Source organism: Erpetoichthys calabaricus, chromosome 10, assembly GCF_900747795.2.
Source record: "Erpetoichthys calabaricus chromosome 10, fErpCal1.3, whole genome shotgun sequence".
In the NCBI taxonomy this organism is placed as follows: domain Eukaryota; kingdom Metazoa; phylum Chordata; class Cladistia; order Polypteriformes; family Polypteridae; genus Erpetoichthys; species Erpetoichthys calabaricus.
The window spans coordinates 27,853,865-27,868,572 of NC_041403.2; the positions used below are offsets into that span (position 1 = coordinate 27,853,865).

The 14,708-nt window shown below is 40.4% G+C and overlaps 1 protein-coding gene across 2 annotated transcripts in view; it reads left to right on the forward strand.

The window, feature by feature from the left end:
* Window positions 1–222: 222 nt before the first annotated feature.
* LOC114658900 (regulator of G-protein signaling 21-like) overlaps window positions 223–14,708 on the forward strand; it is a 30,244-nt gene continuing 15,758 nt past the window's right edge. Inside the window, exons 1-2 of one of the 2 annotated variants that reach the window (XM_028811010.2) lie at window positions 223–710; window positions 11,781–11,873. In XM_028811010.2, the coding sequence (XP_028666843.1) occupies window positions 571–710; window positions 11,781–11,873 (233 nt within the window). In that variant the 5' untranslated portion in view covers window positions 223–570. Of the gene's footprint in view, window positions 717–11,780; window positions 11,874–14,708 lie in introns of both variants that reach the window. The other variant, XM_051932811.1, reaches the window with a different exon arrangement.

The following is a 14,708-nucleotide window of genomic DNA, read 5'->3' on the forward strand; positions in this document are numbered from 1 at the left end:
AGACGTTCACATTGCCTTCCACCAGAAGCTGCCACCACCTAACGTCCGGTGTGTGTATAACCTTTTCTGTAGTTGTTCTGCTTTTCCTCCCACAATATAAATTAAAGGAGACAGAGTGGTGGGCGCAGCTTCATTGTTGACGTGGCTTACTGTTAGCATACTTTCCATTCCTAGTCAGACACCCTGTGAATGCAGTCACACGTTTGTTTTCTTTTAACCTGGCAAGAAAAGAACAATTTTGGAACTTTTTAAAAGCTACTGCATTTACCGCTGTAGTTGGATAGGTTCACTTGGCTCTTTCAGCATTCACTGTGGGCTGATTTATACTCGCGTCTGATGAACACTGATAACCGTTTGCCTTTAACTTCCTTTTTAACTTTTACCCTTATTGACTGTCACCATACACCCTGTTAAAGAATTATTTGCTTGATGTATTTTTTTTTTTTGCTCGTAGTTTCATAAATGTCACAGCTTCCTGTGGGAGGGAAAAAAGAAGTCTACCCAATGATGTTATAAAAGCTGTCGTTCCATTCGCTGATTTTAAGACACAGTCACTCTCAGACACGGCCAATGCATATTCTCCAGCAGAGCATGGAAATAGTTGTGTTTCTGTTTCCTCAATTGAACTTTTCTGCCCCCAAAGAGGAGCCATATTTCAAAATGCTGAGTTCTTCAGATTTGCAGGGAATAAAAAAGGCTGAAAAAAGTGGGTAAGTGTGTCTACATATTGTATTTATCTTGCAAATTTTGTGTAACAGATAGATAGATAGATAGATAGATAGATAGATAGATAGATAGATAGATAGATAGATAGATAGATAGATAGATAGATAGATAGATAGATAGTATATACAGTATGTATGCATGAGTTATTTGAAGAAAAACATTGAACAATGGAGTTAAGGCCTCTTGTTATTTATGTTGTACTCTATATATACACAGTAAAAAAGTATAGAGTATACACGCACACACAATATAGGAGCTACAGTAAGTGATCAGAGAGTGCTGATTGACACCTGTACAGAACTGGTCCTGGTTGCGTTATTTTTGTCAGTTATTTTTATGTTGCTCTGGGTTTGCTCCTACATTCAAAACATGTATAGGTTGGGTTAATAAACGCACTAAATACGGACATTATGAGTGAGCACTGAGGCTGACAGGGCTTAGTTCCTTCTTTTTGGCCAATGTGGCTGAGAGACAGTGCATGTACACAAGTATATATGGTAACTATGTATGCACATACAAGTATGTACATGCACACATACAAACACAGACGTATATGTGGTAGCACTCGCAGATCCAGCAAGTGGATTTTGAATCCTATATCTAGTCGTTGTTTGTGATGAGCACGTATGCACATTGTCCACCATGTTTGTGTTTTTCTCCACATACTCCAGTTTAGCACCAGTTAGGCTTACATATCATGTTGATTTACAACCTAAAATTAGCCCCGTATGGGACTGAGCATGGGTCTGTGAGAATGGACTGCCTTCCTATCCAGGCCTGTTGCCTACTTTGCTCCCAAGGCCTCCAGGATACCATGAGCACTCATGGCACAAGATTCAGGGACAGATGTTATCCCCAGGTTGCTCGGCTAATGAACGGCCACTTTTACCAACAACTGTACAGTTGTGTTCTGTATGCATAGTCTGATATTCTATTTAATGTATGGCATTGTGCTGTCTGTGTTGGTATTCATTGTATATTGTTGGTTCTTGCTCCTGTCTTTGGTCTGCGGGAGACACACAAGTAAGAATTTCATTGTACACAGTTGAAGCAGAAACCTTGACAAACTTTAAGAAGAATCTGGATGAGATTTTGGGACATCATAGCTATTAGCTAAGCAAATGGGCTCGATGGGCTTAATGGTCTCCTTGCTTGTCAAATTCAAATGTTCTGTGTTCTGACGATAAATTGGATTTAAATGTGAACTCCACCAACCCAACCTCTGTGATCCTGCGATTGATTTGAGAAAGAAACATTACTTAAAAAATATACAGTGAACAAATGGTTATTTTTTTGTCTTGGCTGATTATGTACATTTTGCGCAGTGTTCGGTTTTGGATCACTGTGTTTATTGTTAGTCTCCATATTCCAAAAAAAGATATAACAGTGCTAGAGAAAGTCCAGAGGAGAGAGACTAGGCTCATTGCAGGACTAAGGGATATGAGGTATGAGGAGAAGGAGTTAAATGTTTTCAATTTAAGCAAACAAAGATTAAGAGGTGACGCGATTGAATTGCTTAACATAATCACAGGAATTATTACAGTGGTTATTTTAAAATAAATTCTGCAGCAAGGACACAGGGACACATGGAAACATATTAAGGGAAGATTTTGCGCACAAACATTAGGAAGTTTTTCTTCATGCAAAGAATCATAGACACATGGATTAAATGACCAAGCAATGTGGAGTGTAGGACTTTAGAGGCCTTCAGATCTTGACTTGTCGTTATTTTGGACAATCTAAGTGAATAGGATGGACAAGCCTGTTGGGCTGAATGGCCTGTTCTCGTCACAATTCTTCTAATGTTCTAGATCAACTGAGTGGGAGTTTGTATAAGAGTGTGCCCTCATCCAGGACTCTCATCCAGGGTTAGATCCTGCATTGTGTTTGCTAATAATATGATAAGTTTGTAAATTGATACACCGTTTACTCTAATATATGAATATGTGATGAGGAAATCTGTTGCGTGTTATATGCATGCATACTGTATACAGGGTATATAAACTTTATTTGAGGGCCAAACTGTGTTTATGCACTGTATGTCCTACTTGGACAAGCTCAGGGAATTAAAACTGCTTGGTCTTGCGCAATGAAGGCTGTGTGGGTACCTAATTGCTGGTCTTCAAAATTCTCGAAGGTATCCATAAAATTAACCCACCGGAATACTTTCAATGAAATATTGAGTCATATACTCAAGAATACCGGTGGAAGTTAAGGGGAAGTGCTTCTAAGACTGGAGCCAGGAAGTATTTTTTCACACAAAGAGTGCTGGGAATTGAAAAACAAACTACCGAGTTAAGTAGTCGAAGCATGAAAACGTAAGTACTTTTAAAAATGATCTTAGAGAGAAATTGAGATAACTTAGCTAATAGCCAAGCAAATGAGTTTGATGTACTGAATGTTCTACTCTCTTTTGTCAAATGTTCATAGAGTAAATACCACATATAGATATTGTACTTCAATGGTCTGCTTTTTAAAATAATACTCTGCCCAGACGTTAGGGACCACAGAAGCTACCCGGAAAAGCCAGCCATAAAACCAGGTAGAGCACTTAAGAGAAGCTTTTATATAAGGCTGCTCTTCTAAAGTTTATCAGCTCATGGAGCAGGGTAAAGTGTGACAGATGGTGTTACCGCTGATGCCAAATGAGTGGTGTGAGGCAGAGTCAATTACATGTCTGCGCCAGCTCAGTGAGGCAGCTGGATGCTTGTGGAGCCACAGAACATTGCAGAGAAGCCAAAGAAGGAGACGTGGGTTTGCTGCAAAAGGAGGCAATGGTCCTTCTGAGGGCCAACTACCACCAATGTTGTCGAAGTGCTGATTCCATTGCTCTCTCTTGCACCCCAAGTTCATTACAATGCTGTGTAGACATTACTCCATAAATGCTTTTATGACACCACAGGTTCATGCTCAATAGACTGTAGCAAGGCATTGTTCATCAGGTTATGCTGCAAAAATTCAGAAAACAAATGAATGTTTGTCTCCAAAATGTACAATGTGTCATGCCAATGTCACAATACCTTCACAACAGTTCTTCAGATTATTTGCAGTGATCATAAAACCCTACTGTTGTTTTTCTTTCTTTGCATAAAAATAAATGGCTGAAAGGTCAAAGGCAAGGTAAAACAAGCGAAAAAAAGAAAGATGTAGCAGAAGATCTTCATCTTTGCCCACAGCATTTCAGCCATACATGTGGTTTGCTTACCGATAGGCTCTTTTTTTGTTTCTCTGACAGCAGCTAAAGAGATTGCAACACAATACTTGTTCCTCCCAAAATTCACAAGTGAAACTGTACACAGCAAGTCTGCAGAGCTCAATAGGGAAGTGCACCATCAGCCATTGGTTTGTTTCAATTGGCGTCATAAGCAGCCTCTGGTGCAGAGTCCTGTGCCACAGAAGGACGCTACTGCTGGTGATTCATTCTCACCGCAGACTGACTTGTGCAAGTGTAGGCTGATTTTGTGTCTCTTTTCATGTCTCTTCATCTGTTTTATGAAAACTCACCTAACTAGTGATAGTTATGTTTAATGTAAACCAAAGACTCCCAATTACAGATGCATAACGCCCAATGGAGTCGACTATCCCAATGCAGCAAAACAAATCAGTTTGCTTGTGTAACTGTTGTGAAGGCTGTTGATAAGCAACAGGTGGCAGAATTCAGAATCTGAACAAATCCAAATCATATTATGTAATATTATCTACTGTTGAATTACAATACAATACAATACAATTTATTTTTGTATAGCCCAAAAATCACACAAGAAATGCCTCAACGGGCTTTAACAGGCCCTGCCTCTTGACAGCCCCCCAGCCTTGACTCTCTAAGAAGACAAGGAAAAACTCCCAAAAAAACCCTTGTAGGGAAAAATGGAAGAAACCTTGGGAAAGGCAGTTCAAAGAGAGACCACTTTCCAGGTAGGTTGGGCATGCAGTGGGTGTCAAAAGAAGCGGGTCAATACAATACACAGAACAGGACAAATCCTCAATACAGTATAAAAATAAAAATTTTACAAGTACGGACCAGAATTTAACAGTAGATGATATCACATAATATGATTTGGATTTGTTTAGAGTCCTGGAGATCTCAGCCATCAAGCTGCCTCCCCCATTTGGCCATTCCATAGCTGAAACAGCGCAGGGCCAGCCAATCCGATGAAAGGACCCCTCTGTCCCACGACTCCTGTGATCCTCCATCAGGGATGACTTTACCTTAGGCAGGAAAAACAACTTGGCAGGTGGGCCGTGGCACCAAGTGCCACATTTGAGTACCGAGAAGAGACACAGCATAGGTGAGGGTTAGTAACAAATATAACTATCATGTTACTTATGTTTTAGTGCTAATGACTAACAACAGAGATGCAGTCTGTACAGTTAATCAGCAGCTCTAGTCAGGGTATGCTAAACTGAAGTAGTAAGTCTTCAGCCGGGATTTTAAAAGCTGAGACCGAAGGGGCATCTCTTACAGTATAGTAGCAGGCAGACCATTCCACAGTTTAGGGGCCCTGTAACTAAAAGCTCAACCTCCCATTGTTATTTTATTAATCCTTGGAATCATAAGCAGACCAGCATCTGCTCTGTACTTGTAATATTTCTGTTGCACTATTATGTTATACTAGCCATCCCCCGTGGCTCCACCCGCGTAGTAGTGAAACAAATAAAAAGTTATCACTAGCTAAGCGGACGCAAAATACACTCCAAAATGCAGCGGTTGGTCTCCATATTCCAAAAAAAGATATAACAGTGCTAGAGAAAATCCAGAGGAAAGAGACTAGACTCATTGCAGGACTAAGGGATATGAGTTATGAGGAGAAGGAGTTAAATGTTTTCAATTTAAGCAAACAAAGATTAAGAAGTGATGTGATTGAATTGGTAATTGTTAAATAAATTCTGCAACAAGGACACAGGGACGCATGGAAACATGTTATGGGCAGATTTTGCACACTTGTTAGGAAGTTTTTCTTCATGCAAAGAATCATAGACAAATAGAATAAATGACCAAGTAGTCTGGTGGAGAGTAGGACTTTACTGTAGAGGCCTTCAGATCTCGACCTGACATTATTTTGGACAATCTAAGTGAAAAAGATGGACAAGCCTGTTGGGCTGAATGGTCTGTTCTCGTCACAATTCTTCTAATGTTCTAGTGCACCAAAGATCCATCGACTGAGGGGGAGTTTGTATAAGAGTGTGCCCTCATCATGGGGTTAGATCCTGCATTGTGTTTGTTAATAATGGGATACGTTTGTGCCCCCTGCAAAATGAAAAACAAATTAATAGATTGTTTACTCTAATGTATAAATATGTGATAAGGAAATCTGTTGTGTGTTATACACATACATACTGTATACAGAGTATATATAACAATAAACAAAAAGTTATCACTAGCTAAGCGGATGCAAGGTACACTCCAAAACGCAGAGGTAGACCAACTCCCCACTCCTGATGTCATGCTTCCCCCTCCCCTCGGCCTGCAGCCTCTGTCTTAGATTAGCGCGAATATATTGCTCCTACAAGCGAACTATGATTCTTAGTGTGATGAGAGAAGTTGCAAACTCAACTGGAATGTTCAAGCAAATTCTAGAAAAAAAACCCGCTCTAAATCCACTAACGTAGTTCTCTTGATCGCTAGCTAAGCGGATGTAAGATACGCCCCGAAGCTGGCGTGTGAGTGAGGATGGGCCAGCTACAGCCCTGAGGGCCAGCTACAGCCCTGAGAACAAAGGTGACACAGATGCTGGCAGGGATAACTTGTGTCCATCCCTCAGGCTTGAGTATCAGGGTGGGCAGCATTTCCAGCATTTGCTAGGGTTGTCTAACCTGTTGTTAGGAAAGAGAGTATGACCAAATCAGGGAATGCCTGAGGTCATAAAGGTGGGCGTACAGTCCAAGGTGAGAAGGCATGGAACCGTGCTGTCCCTCTGTTAAGATAAACATTAAAAGGGCCACCTTGGAGTCATGGTAGTTTAGGGGCAATGGGAGGTTTAGGGCTCTAGGGGCCACTGGAAGGAGCTCTATGACAGTGTCTCTGTTACAAAAGTAGGTCTACCTCTCTGAAATTTAGCCAAGGTTGCAATTGGGAGGGTTCAAATGGTGGGGCAGGAGACAGTAAAGGATTGTTCATGTACATAAAGGCTGTTATCTATAGCAGACACCCCACCAAGAGACAGGGCTTCAAAAGCCTGTGCTTAATCAGGTCCATAAAGATGGTGGACATAGGAGCAGAAGACACAGTACAGTGTAAAAGGGTGAGGTCTACCAGAAAACACCATTTAATAACGCTAAGAAACATTGAGGAAAAACAAAAATAATTTGAACTAAACAGTTCAATGCTAGGCTTCTAGTAGAGGCTTCTGTGGGCGAGTGTGGCTGTCACAGATGGAGGTCCTGTTATTTGAATTCCACCTTCCGCCCGGTTCTGTTCTTCTGTATATCTGAGACCAGACGGAGCAGAACTTCTGAACCATGCCAGATACTGTATCTTCTGTTGGCTCATCCTCTGCTCTGGGGTGGAAGAAGAAAGAGAGGTTAGTGCCCAAATATGTCCCATACTATCCTCTGTAGAACCTCCAACACTTTCTCATAACATGTCAGCATGACACAGAGTTTTGTTTCATTTGGGGGTATGTTTGTCACTTTTTTTTAATCCCTGTTATTTTATTTTATAACAATCTTTTGTCTCTTCAGTGTTCATTCTGATTTTGGAAAAGTGCCCTTTTCATCCAAATTATATATTTAACTAGATATACTGTACATGACTATATACCGTATATACTCACGTTTAAGTTCTCCAATGCATAAGTCAGGGATTGATTTTACCGTATAATTTCTGGTATTTTATAATGTTGGTCGTATAAGTCGAATGTGGAAAACTCACGCTATTGTTCCAAGAGATTATGATATGCTAATGCCCACCTGAGAGAGTAACCACAGAGCACAATGGCTTTTTTTTTCTATGTATTGTGCCTTAGTGACCACATGGTAATACTCAAACTATTCCAAAGCAACGTTTGCACTGATTTGTGTTTTTTGATACCAGAATACCAGAAATTATACGGTAAAATCAAGTCCTGACTTATCCGCAGGAGAACTTATCTGCAAGTATATATGGTAATTTGAAAATATTTGCTATCTCTTGCCCTAAATGTATATTCACTGCCTTTCCTATGTATTTGCGTGTGCCAGAGCCTCTTTTAATCAGCCCACCTTCTCTCGTGTGCATTCCCATAAAGCCTGCGTCTCAGACACTGTCATTATTATCAAGACACCTTTCTCATTCTTGTCCGGTTTTATACCTGATGTCTTTGAGGGCAACTCTCTCAGCGTGCCTCATATTCCTTTACTCCTCCTCATGTCTTACACTTACATTTCTTCTTTCATTCCATCACCGAAGTGAAACTGACCAATCACACCAAAGCCAAGCTGACCAATAATATTGCTCAGAGGGACTGGGCTGTTTTATTATATAGTCAATTTTTGTTGTATTTTGTATTTAGAATTTTATATTTGTATTTGTATTGTAGTTGTATTGTATTTTGTAACACTGTATTATTTTATATTGTGTTACTATGTCTTGTGTTTTGTATATTGTATGGTGCATTTTGCATTTTATTATTCCATTGAAGAACTGTTCACACACTAATGTTCATAGTTTCTATCTATTGTACACAGAATGGAGCTTCATAGATTTTACCCAGATGTGTCAGTTGCACTCTGTATTTTTTTGTATGTTACCAGTTACTGTGGCCAGGGTAGGTCCATGTGTTATTTTAATAAAATGAAATGAATTAAAAATTACTTACATGCAATGATATACCAAGTCCGAGCAGTCTTGTGATCCCGTCCATCCTGTCCAATGGAAGCTTAGGTTGTGTAAATTTTACTGGTGCTATTAACGACTTCACAAGTACAATACGAAAGCTTAGAGGTGGATTTTATAGTAATAGTGCAGAAAGACAGAATCTGATATTTACTATATTAGTGAAACACACAAACACATGTTCCTAAATTAAAATGCAAACCAAATTAAACATAAGAAACTATTAATACTTATGTTTTCTAAATAGTTACATCTTTCAGTTCCTCTCAAACTGATAATGTATTTCATTACTTCTGGTAGACCATCTAGAGCAAGCTGAACTTTTCTGTTTTGCAACACATTCTTTTGTATTCAACATGAGCAAATAAAGGTTGACATTGACAACATGATTTTGATCCTCAGTTTGTCTCCTTCTTGTTCTTGCATTCTGTATACTTGGCTTTGTCTCACACGCCTCTGAGGCACTGTGTTTGTCTGTTACTCAAGTGCTCTTTATTCTGGCTTGTCAATGTGGTTCAGTGTCATGTCTTCTTATGAGATGGGGTTGTGTGACCCAACAAAAGTCTAAATATGAACAATGGTAAAGACGTCTGTGGGACTGCATTTCTGTCTTTCTTGTTCTTGCATTCTATATCGTGCACTTGACACTCAGCAGATTTTGCTGCTCTTCTTCTTCTTCTTCTTCCTAGTATGGTGTTCTTCAATATGTAATCGGCCTCTGCAATTTGTTTGACGCTCAGCAGATGTCACTGCTCTTCTTTTTCTTTCTGCCACGTCACTTGGTTTTGCAATCTCTTTGCCATAATAAACCCACAGCCACAGAGCACTTTGCTGAGGTTGTCACTACCTCACATTTTTTTCATTTCCAGAACCTATCAGTTTATAAGCTTGCGATTTAAGGATGACTGAGATCTGACATCCTTATTAGTTCAGAGGCCACAAAACATCTCATATGGTTCCATGGGAGGAGAGGATGGAGGATGCCCGAGAGAAGAAGAAGGCAAAATACCAGGAGCTGGTTAGGACTGTCTGTGGCAAGGGTGGAGAACAAGGTGCTTGCCTGTAGAGGTGGGGGTGTTCAGGGCCCATGGAACCCTTGGCATCATCAGGGCAACTTGGAGGCTGCAGAGAGAGCCACCTGGTGTCTCTGGCTAAAGAGAGGAGAACCGTGGGGCATTAGTAAGCCACTTGGACACAGGCTGAGGCCTGATCAACCCCTGGTGGGTCACCTGGAAGAGGATGTATGATATTTTGACAGACTGAAACACCCAATGACTCCAGGTTCTATCACTGATGATGTGTCCAAGTACATGCATCAAATGATATATCACGTAACTGAATACCAGGATGAAGGTTCTAGCCTCAGTATTTCAGTGGTGGGCCATCAGGGCCTGCAAAGCCTTCTCTGCTGGCCAAAAAAAATATCTGAATCACAAACTGATGTTAATTATATTTTGTCCATGAATACTTATTAAATAATTCCAAATAGTCTGTCCGCTTCCTTTCATAGCTTTTCCGATGGCTGTGCTGCTTCCAGACATGTATTTTCGTATTAAAGCATTTAACTAATCACATTTCAGCCATCATTTGTTGCCAGGCAGGGTCAAAGTCAAAGAAGTCTGCTAGGAGGCCTTCACAATCCGTTCTACAGGCCCTCTAACACAAAATAGATGTCGATTAAACCGTTGCTTCAACCAATCAGATATTGAGTTGGTTTCACTAGGGCCCTCTAGCAGGCATACGGCAACGTCACCGTATTCAGACCCGTTGATTGGATAGGATGGAGTAATATAAAAATCTGAATGAGGGCATCATGGGGCAGCTGTACACATTGGTATGTTTGGCGGTGAGCATTCCCGTGTCCACTGCTTCTGTTGAGCAGACATTTTCAGCCCTAAAGCGAATTAAAACTTATGCCAGAAATACGACAGGGCAGGTTCGACTTTCAGCATTAGCTTCGATGGCGATAGAAAGGGACTTTGTGATGGAACTGAAGCACACGGATAATCTGTACAACAGAGTAATTGAACTGTTTTTGAGGAAAGAGAGAAGGATGGATTTTGTTTACAAATAATCCGAATTTTTGGTGAGTAAAATGTTGCGATTTTCCTAAATAATATTGCAAGTTTATGAGTTATTATTGATGTTTTTTATGTGTGTCGCGGGCTGTAGCTGCAGTAGAAAGGAACTTGTTCACCCCTGGTTTGTCTATTCAATAAAGGCATTTATTGTGGCTATAGGAGTTATCCATCTGCGATGCAACGGCTCTTTATACTGTATTTCTGCATATTAAGATGGTTTTTATAACCATAAATTAGTTTTTGAGGGGCGGGTTGATTCAGACGGAGCACTACTGAAGGCCTAGGTGTGAAATGCACGGTCCACCACTGCAGTATTTTGTGAGTATTCACATGACAGACAGACAGATCTTAGCATTTTATTATATATGATTAGTTGTACATAATGTTAAAAGTGATATTTTGGTGTATTCTTTTCTCGGTGTTACAAAATATGTCCTGATGATCTCTTGCATTTAAAAATGTAAAAAACTGAAAGTGTTTTCTTAACAGTTTTGTTTGGTGGTTGTGAAGCTGACATTTCTGATATATATGATGGTTCCTCTGCCAGTAATGGACTGGTGCTCTGTTCTAGACTGATTCCTGCCTTGAGAAAAATGCTGCTGTGATAGGCTTTGTCCCCTGAAATGGATTTAATAGCATGCTGTATTATCATAATAATCATACTTGATCACTGAATGGCATAAATCAGTTTATATACATTTTTAACTAAGCACTTTTTCATATATTCATAAATTGTTAAAAACAAAGCAATCATATTATGCAAACAAATGATAGAGTAGTACATAGCATAGTTTCTTAAACTGTGGGTTGCCGCCTTTTGGGTTATGCAGGGTTGTGACTCACCATTGTATTCAATGGGAAAGGGTCACGTAACGTTTACAAAAGTGTCTCATGATGGGTCACCGTGGGCAGTTTAAGCAATTGCTCTGCTATGACTGTCAGAGGTGATTCTCCAAGGGTCAAACACTATGACAATCAGTGGCGACCCTCCCTGATCATCACAGACTAGGCCTTGAAGACATTAGGAAGAGTAAGTTTGGGTCACAAGAAAAACAGTTTAAGAAACACTGATATGTAGAGTGGTCCTACAAATAAAACCATTGACTAACTCTGTCACCTATTAATTGTGCTTTTCTTTTCATTGTCTTTGAATCACTTAGGGTTAAGGAGAAGGAGAAGAAGAACAGGTTTAGTTTACTTATGACAAAGTCAGGATCTCATGAAAATGTCAACCCACAATCTGACCCTATAAGGTGAGTAACCAAGGGGAAATACCTTATCTAATTTTAAAAAGTTTATCTTTGGAAAGATGTTGTTCCTACGTAAAAAGTACAAATAATTTATATAGGAAGAGATACCATCTTGATCTTATCAGAATGTCAAGCTTATACCTGTGTAATGCAGATTCTAGCCAAGGGCCTCCAATATGAGACTCCATTGCAGAAATCAGGAGTTTGAGAGTGTGCCAAAATATATGAAACAGAAACAAATGAGAGGTGATCAAACACGGTATAATTTAAGCTCCATCCATCCATCCATCCATCCATCCATCCATCCATCCATCCATCCATCCATCCTTTTCCCTCTTATCTGTGTCTGGGTTGCAGAGGCAGCAGTCTAAGCAAAGATACCCAGGTATCCATTTTCCCCACCAACCTCCTCCGACTCCTCCAAGGAGAATACGAAGGCATTCTCTACCCAGCCAAGAGATATAATCTCTCCAGCATGTCCTGGGTCTGCTCGGAGGTCTCCTCCTGGTTGGACATGCCTGAAACACCTTCCCATGGGGGCTTCCTAATCAGATTCTCGAACCATCTCAAGTGGCTCTTTTTTGATATGGAGGAGCAGTGGCTCTGCTTGGAGCTTCTCCCGAGAAAATGTCTAGGTGCAGCCAAGGGGTGAAAGGTGTCCATTTTGGTGACCTCAGGAACACGTCTCTGTTTTTTGCAGATGATGTGGCCTGTAGTGAAAAACCTTTATGGAACATTTTAGTCGGTTAAGCTTTTTGGTTATATTGCCTTTTGTCTAACTACTCCAAGTAGGATGTCCTCAATCTTGTATGCAGTCCATCCAGGTTACCCTTGGTTTGGAGTGAAGCATCATGTATTTCTGTATGTAAACTAATATAGGTTGATCTAATGTCCCATATACAGACCCATATACTGTATATTAGATTAACATGTTATCGGCATTATGTTTTAATCTCTTTATAAGCTTCAACTGGTCCAGGATTCAGCTGCCCACATCATTACTAGGACCCCCTCTATTCCCATATCACTCCCGTCTTGCAGCAACTTCACTGGCTTCCGGTTAAGTTCAGCGTTGACTTCAAAATTCTCCTGTTAATATTTAAGGCTATCCACAACCTTGCCCCCCTATATCTGTTCGACCTCCTCCATGTTTCCATTCCCTCCCATACCCTTAGATCCATTCACTTGACTGTCCCCTTCGTCGTCTTACCACCATGAGGAGCAGAGCAACTCCCAGCTCTGGAACTCATTACCATCTGAGCTTAGAAATATTGATTCATTCTCACTTTTCAAATCTAGACTTAAAACTCATCTGTTTAAGACTGCTTTTTCTCTTTTATTACAATTGCTCTGTCTGATTTAAATTTTTTGTATTTTTGCTTTTATCTATTGTTTGGTGTCCTTCAGTGTTTAAAAAGGCGCCTACAAATGTATTATTATTATTATTATTAAATATCCACATGTATATTCATACACTGTATAGCCTTTGTCTAACAAAGGATTGACATCATAGCCCTGATTGCTGACAAAGTAAGGTGTATCTTTGTTAAATACATTTCTTATACTCATATATTGCTGAAGTCTGAAGAACCTTTTATGTATGAGTGCTGAAGTAGAACTGGGATGTAGATTTTTCCTTACCTGTGACCACTGAGGTGCTTTGTAGCTGAGTGTACTACGACTTGGATGAAGATCAGCACCTCTAAGTCCAAGGTTATGGTTCTCAGCTAGCAAAGGGTGGAGTGCCCTCTCCACGTTGGGGATGACGTGCTGTCTCAAGTCAAGGAGTTTAAGTATCTCAGGGTCTTATTCACAAGTGAGGGAACAGCCATGAGGATGTTGTGGAGAAGAAAGAGCTGCGCTAAAAGGCACATCCCCTATGGTCATGAGTGCGGGTCATGGCCGAAAAAAGAGATTGTGGATGCAAGCGTTAAAAATGAGTTTCCTTGTCAGCCTAAGAGATGGGGTAAATATATAAAAATAAATTCTGCAGCTCCACTTGACGTGTTCCCCGCTTAACTATGAACTGGCACATCCACTTCCCATTTAAGAAACAAACCAATTGAATAATGACCATCCCCACCGTCATGTACATACTCTGCCTTTTGAACCCTCACCATGAATCGGCAAGGAGGGGCTCTTTATTCCCTTACATCAGATTAAATTCTGGTAACCCTCAGGACCACGTCTATATCAACAGTAAAAACCTCAATCTGACAGAACACAGTGGCTGTAGGGAGGCCTCTGGATTTGCTGCCCTGCTAAGTGCCTTTTTTATTATTTAAGGGGCCAAGGCACTCCTCATGGGGATCCTCTGAGGCCACTATGTAGTTTGATGAAGTTCTGCTGTTGACCAGTACATTTTAGGACAAGCTTCTCTACAAGCAGCACGTACTGACCACACATATGTTCATTTTAAATCCACACTGAAATTTTGTATAGGTTCTTCTTTAACCAGTGACTTACAATAAATCTTCAGAATGGAGATTTATAGAGATGCTAGCATAATTAAAAATATTCTTGTTATTGGGAACCAAGCATGACATCTCTTAACTTATATCATTAGTATCCATCCATCCATTTTCTTAACCTGATCATCCTGAAGGCAGCTAGAGCGTATTGCAGCAATCATCGAGCACAAGGCAGGGTGCATGTCCATCACAGCGTGCACACACTCATCAGGGCCAATGCATGTGTTGGACTGTGGGAGGAAACCAATGTGGACACAGGGAGAACAGGAAAACTCCATACTAGGAGCATCTGGGATACAAACCTTTATTGTGAAGCAGCAGCACCACCACTGCACCATCTTCATAAAGGTCATAATTAAGGTGTATA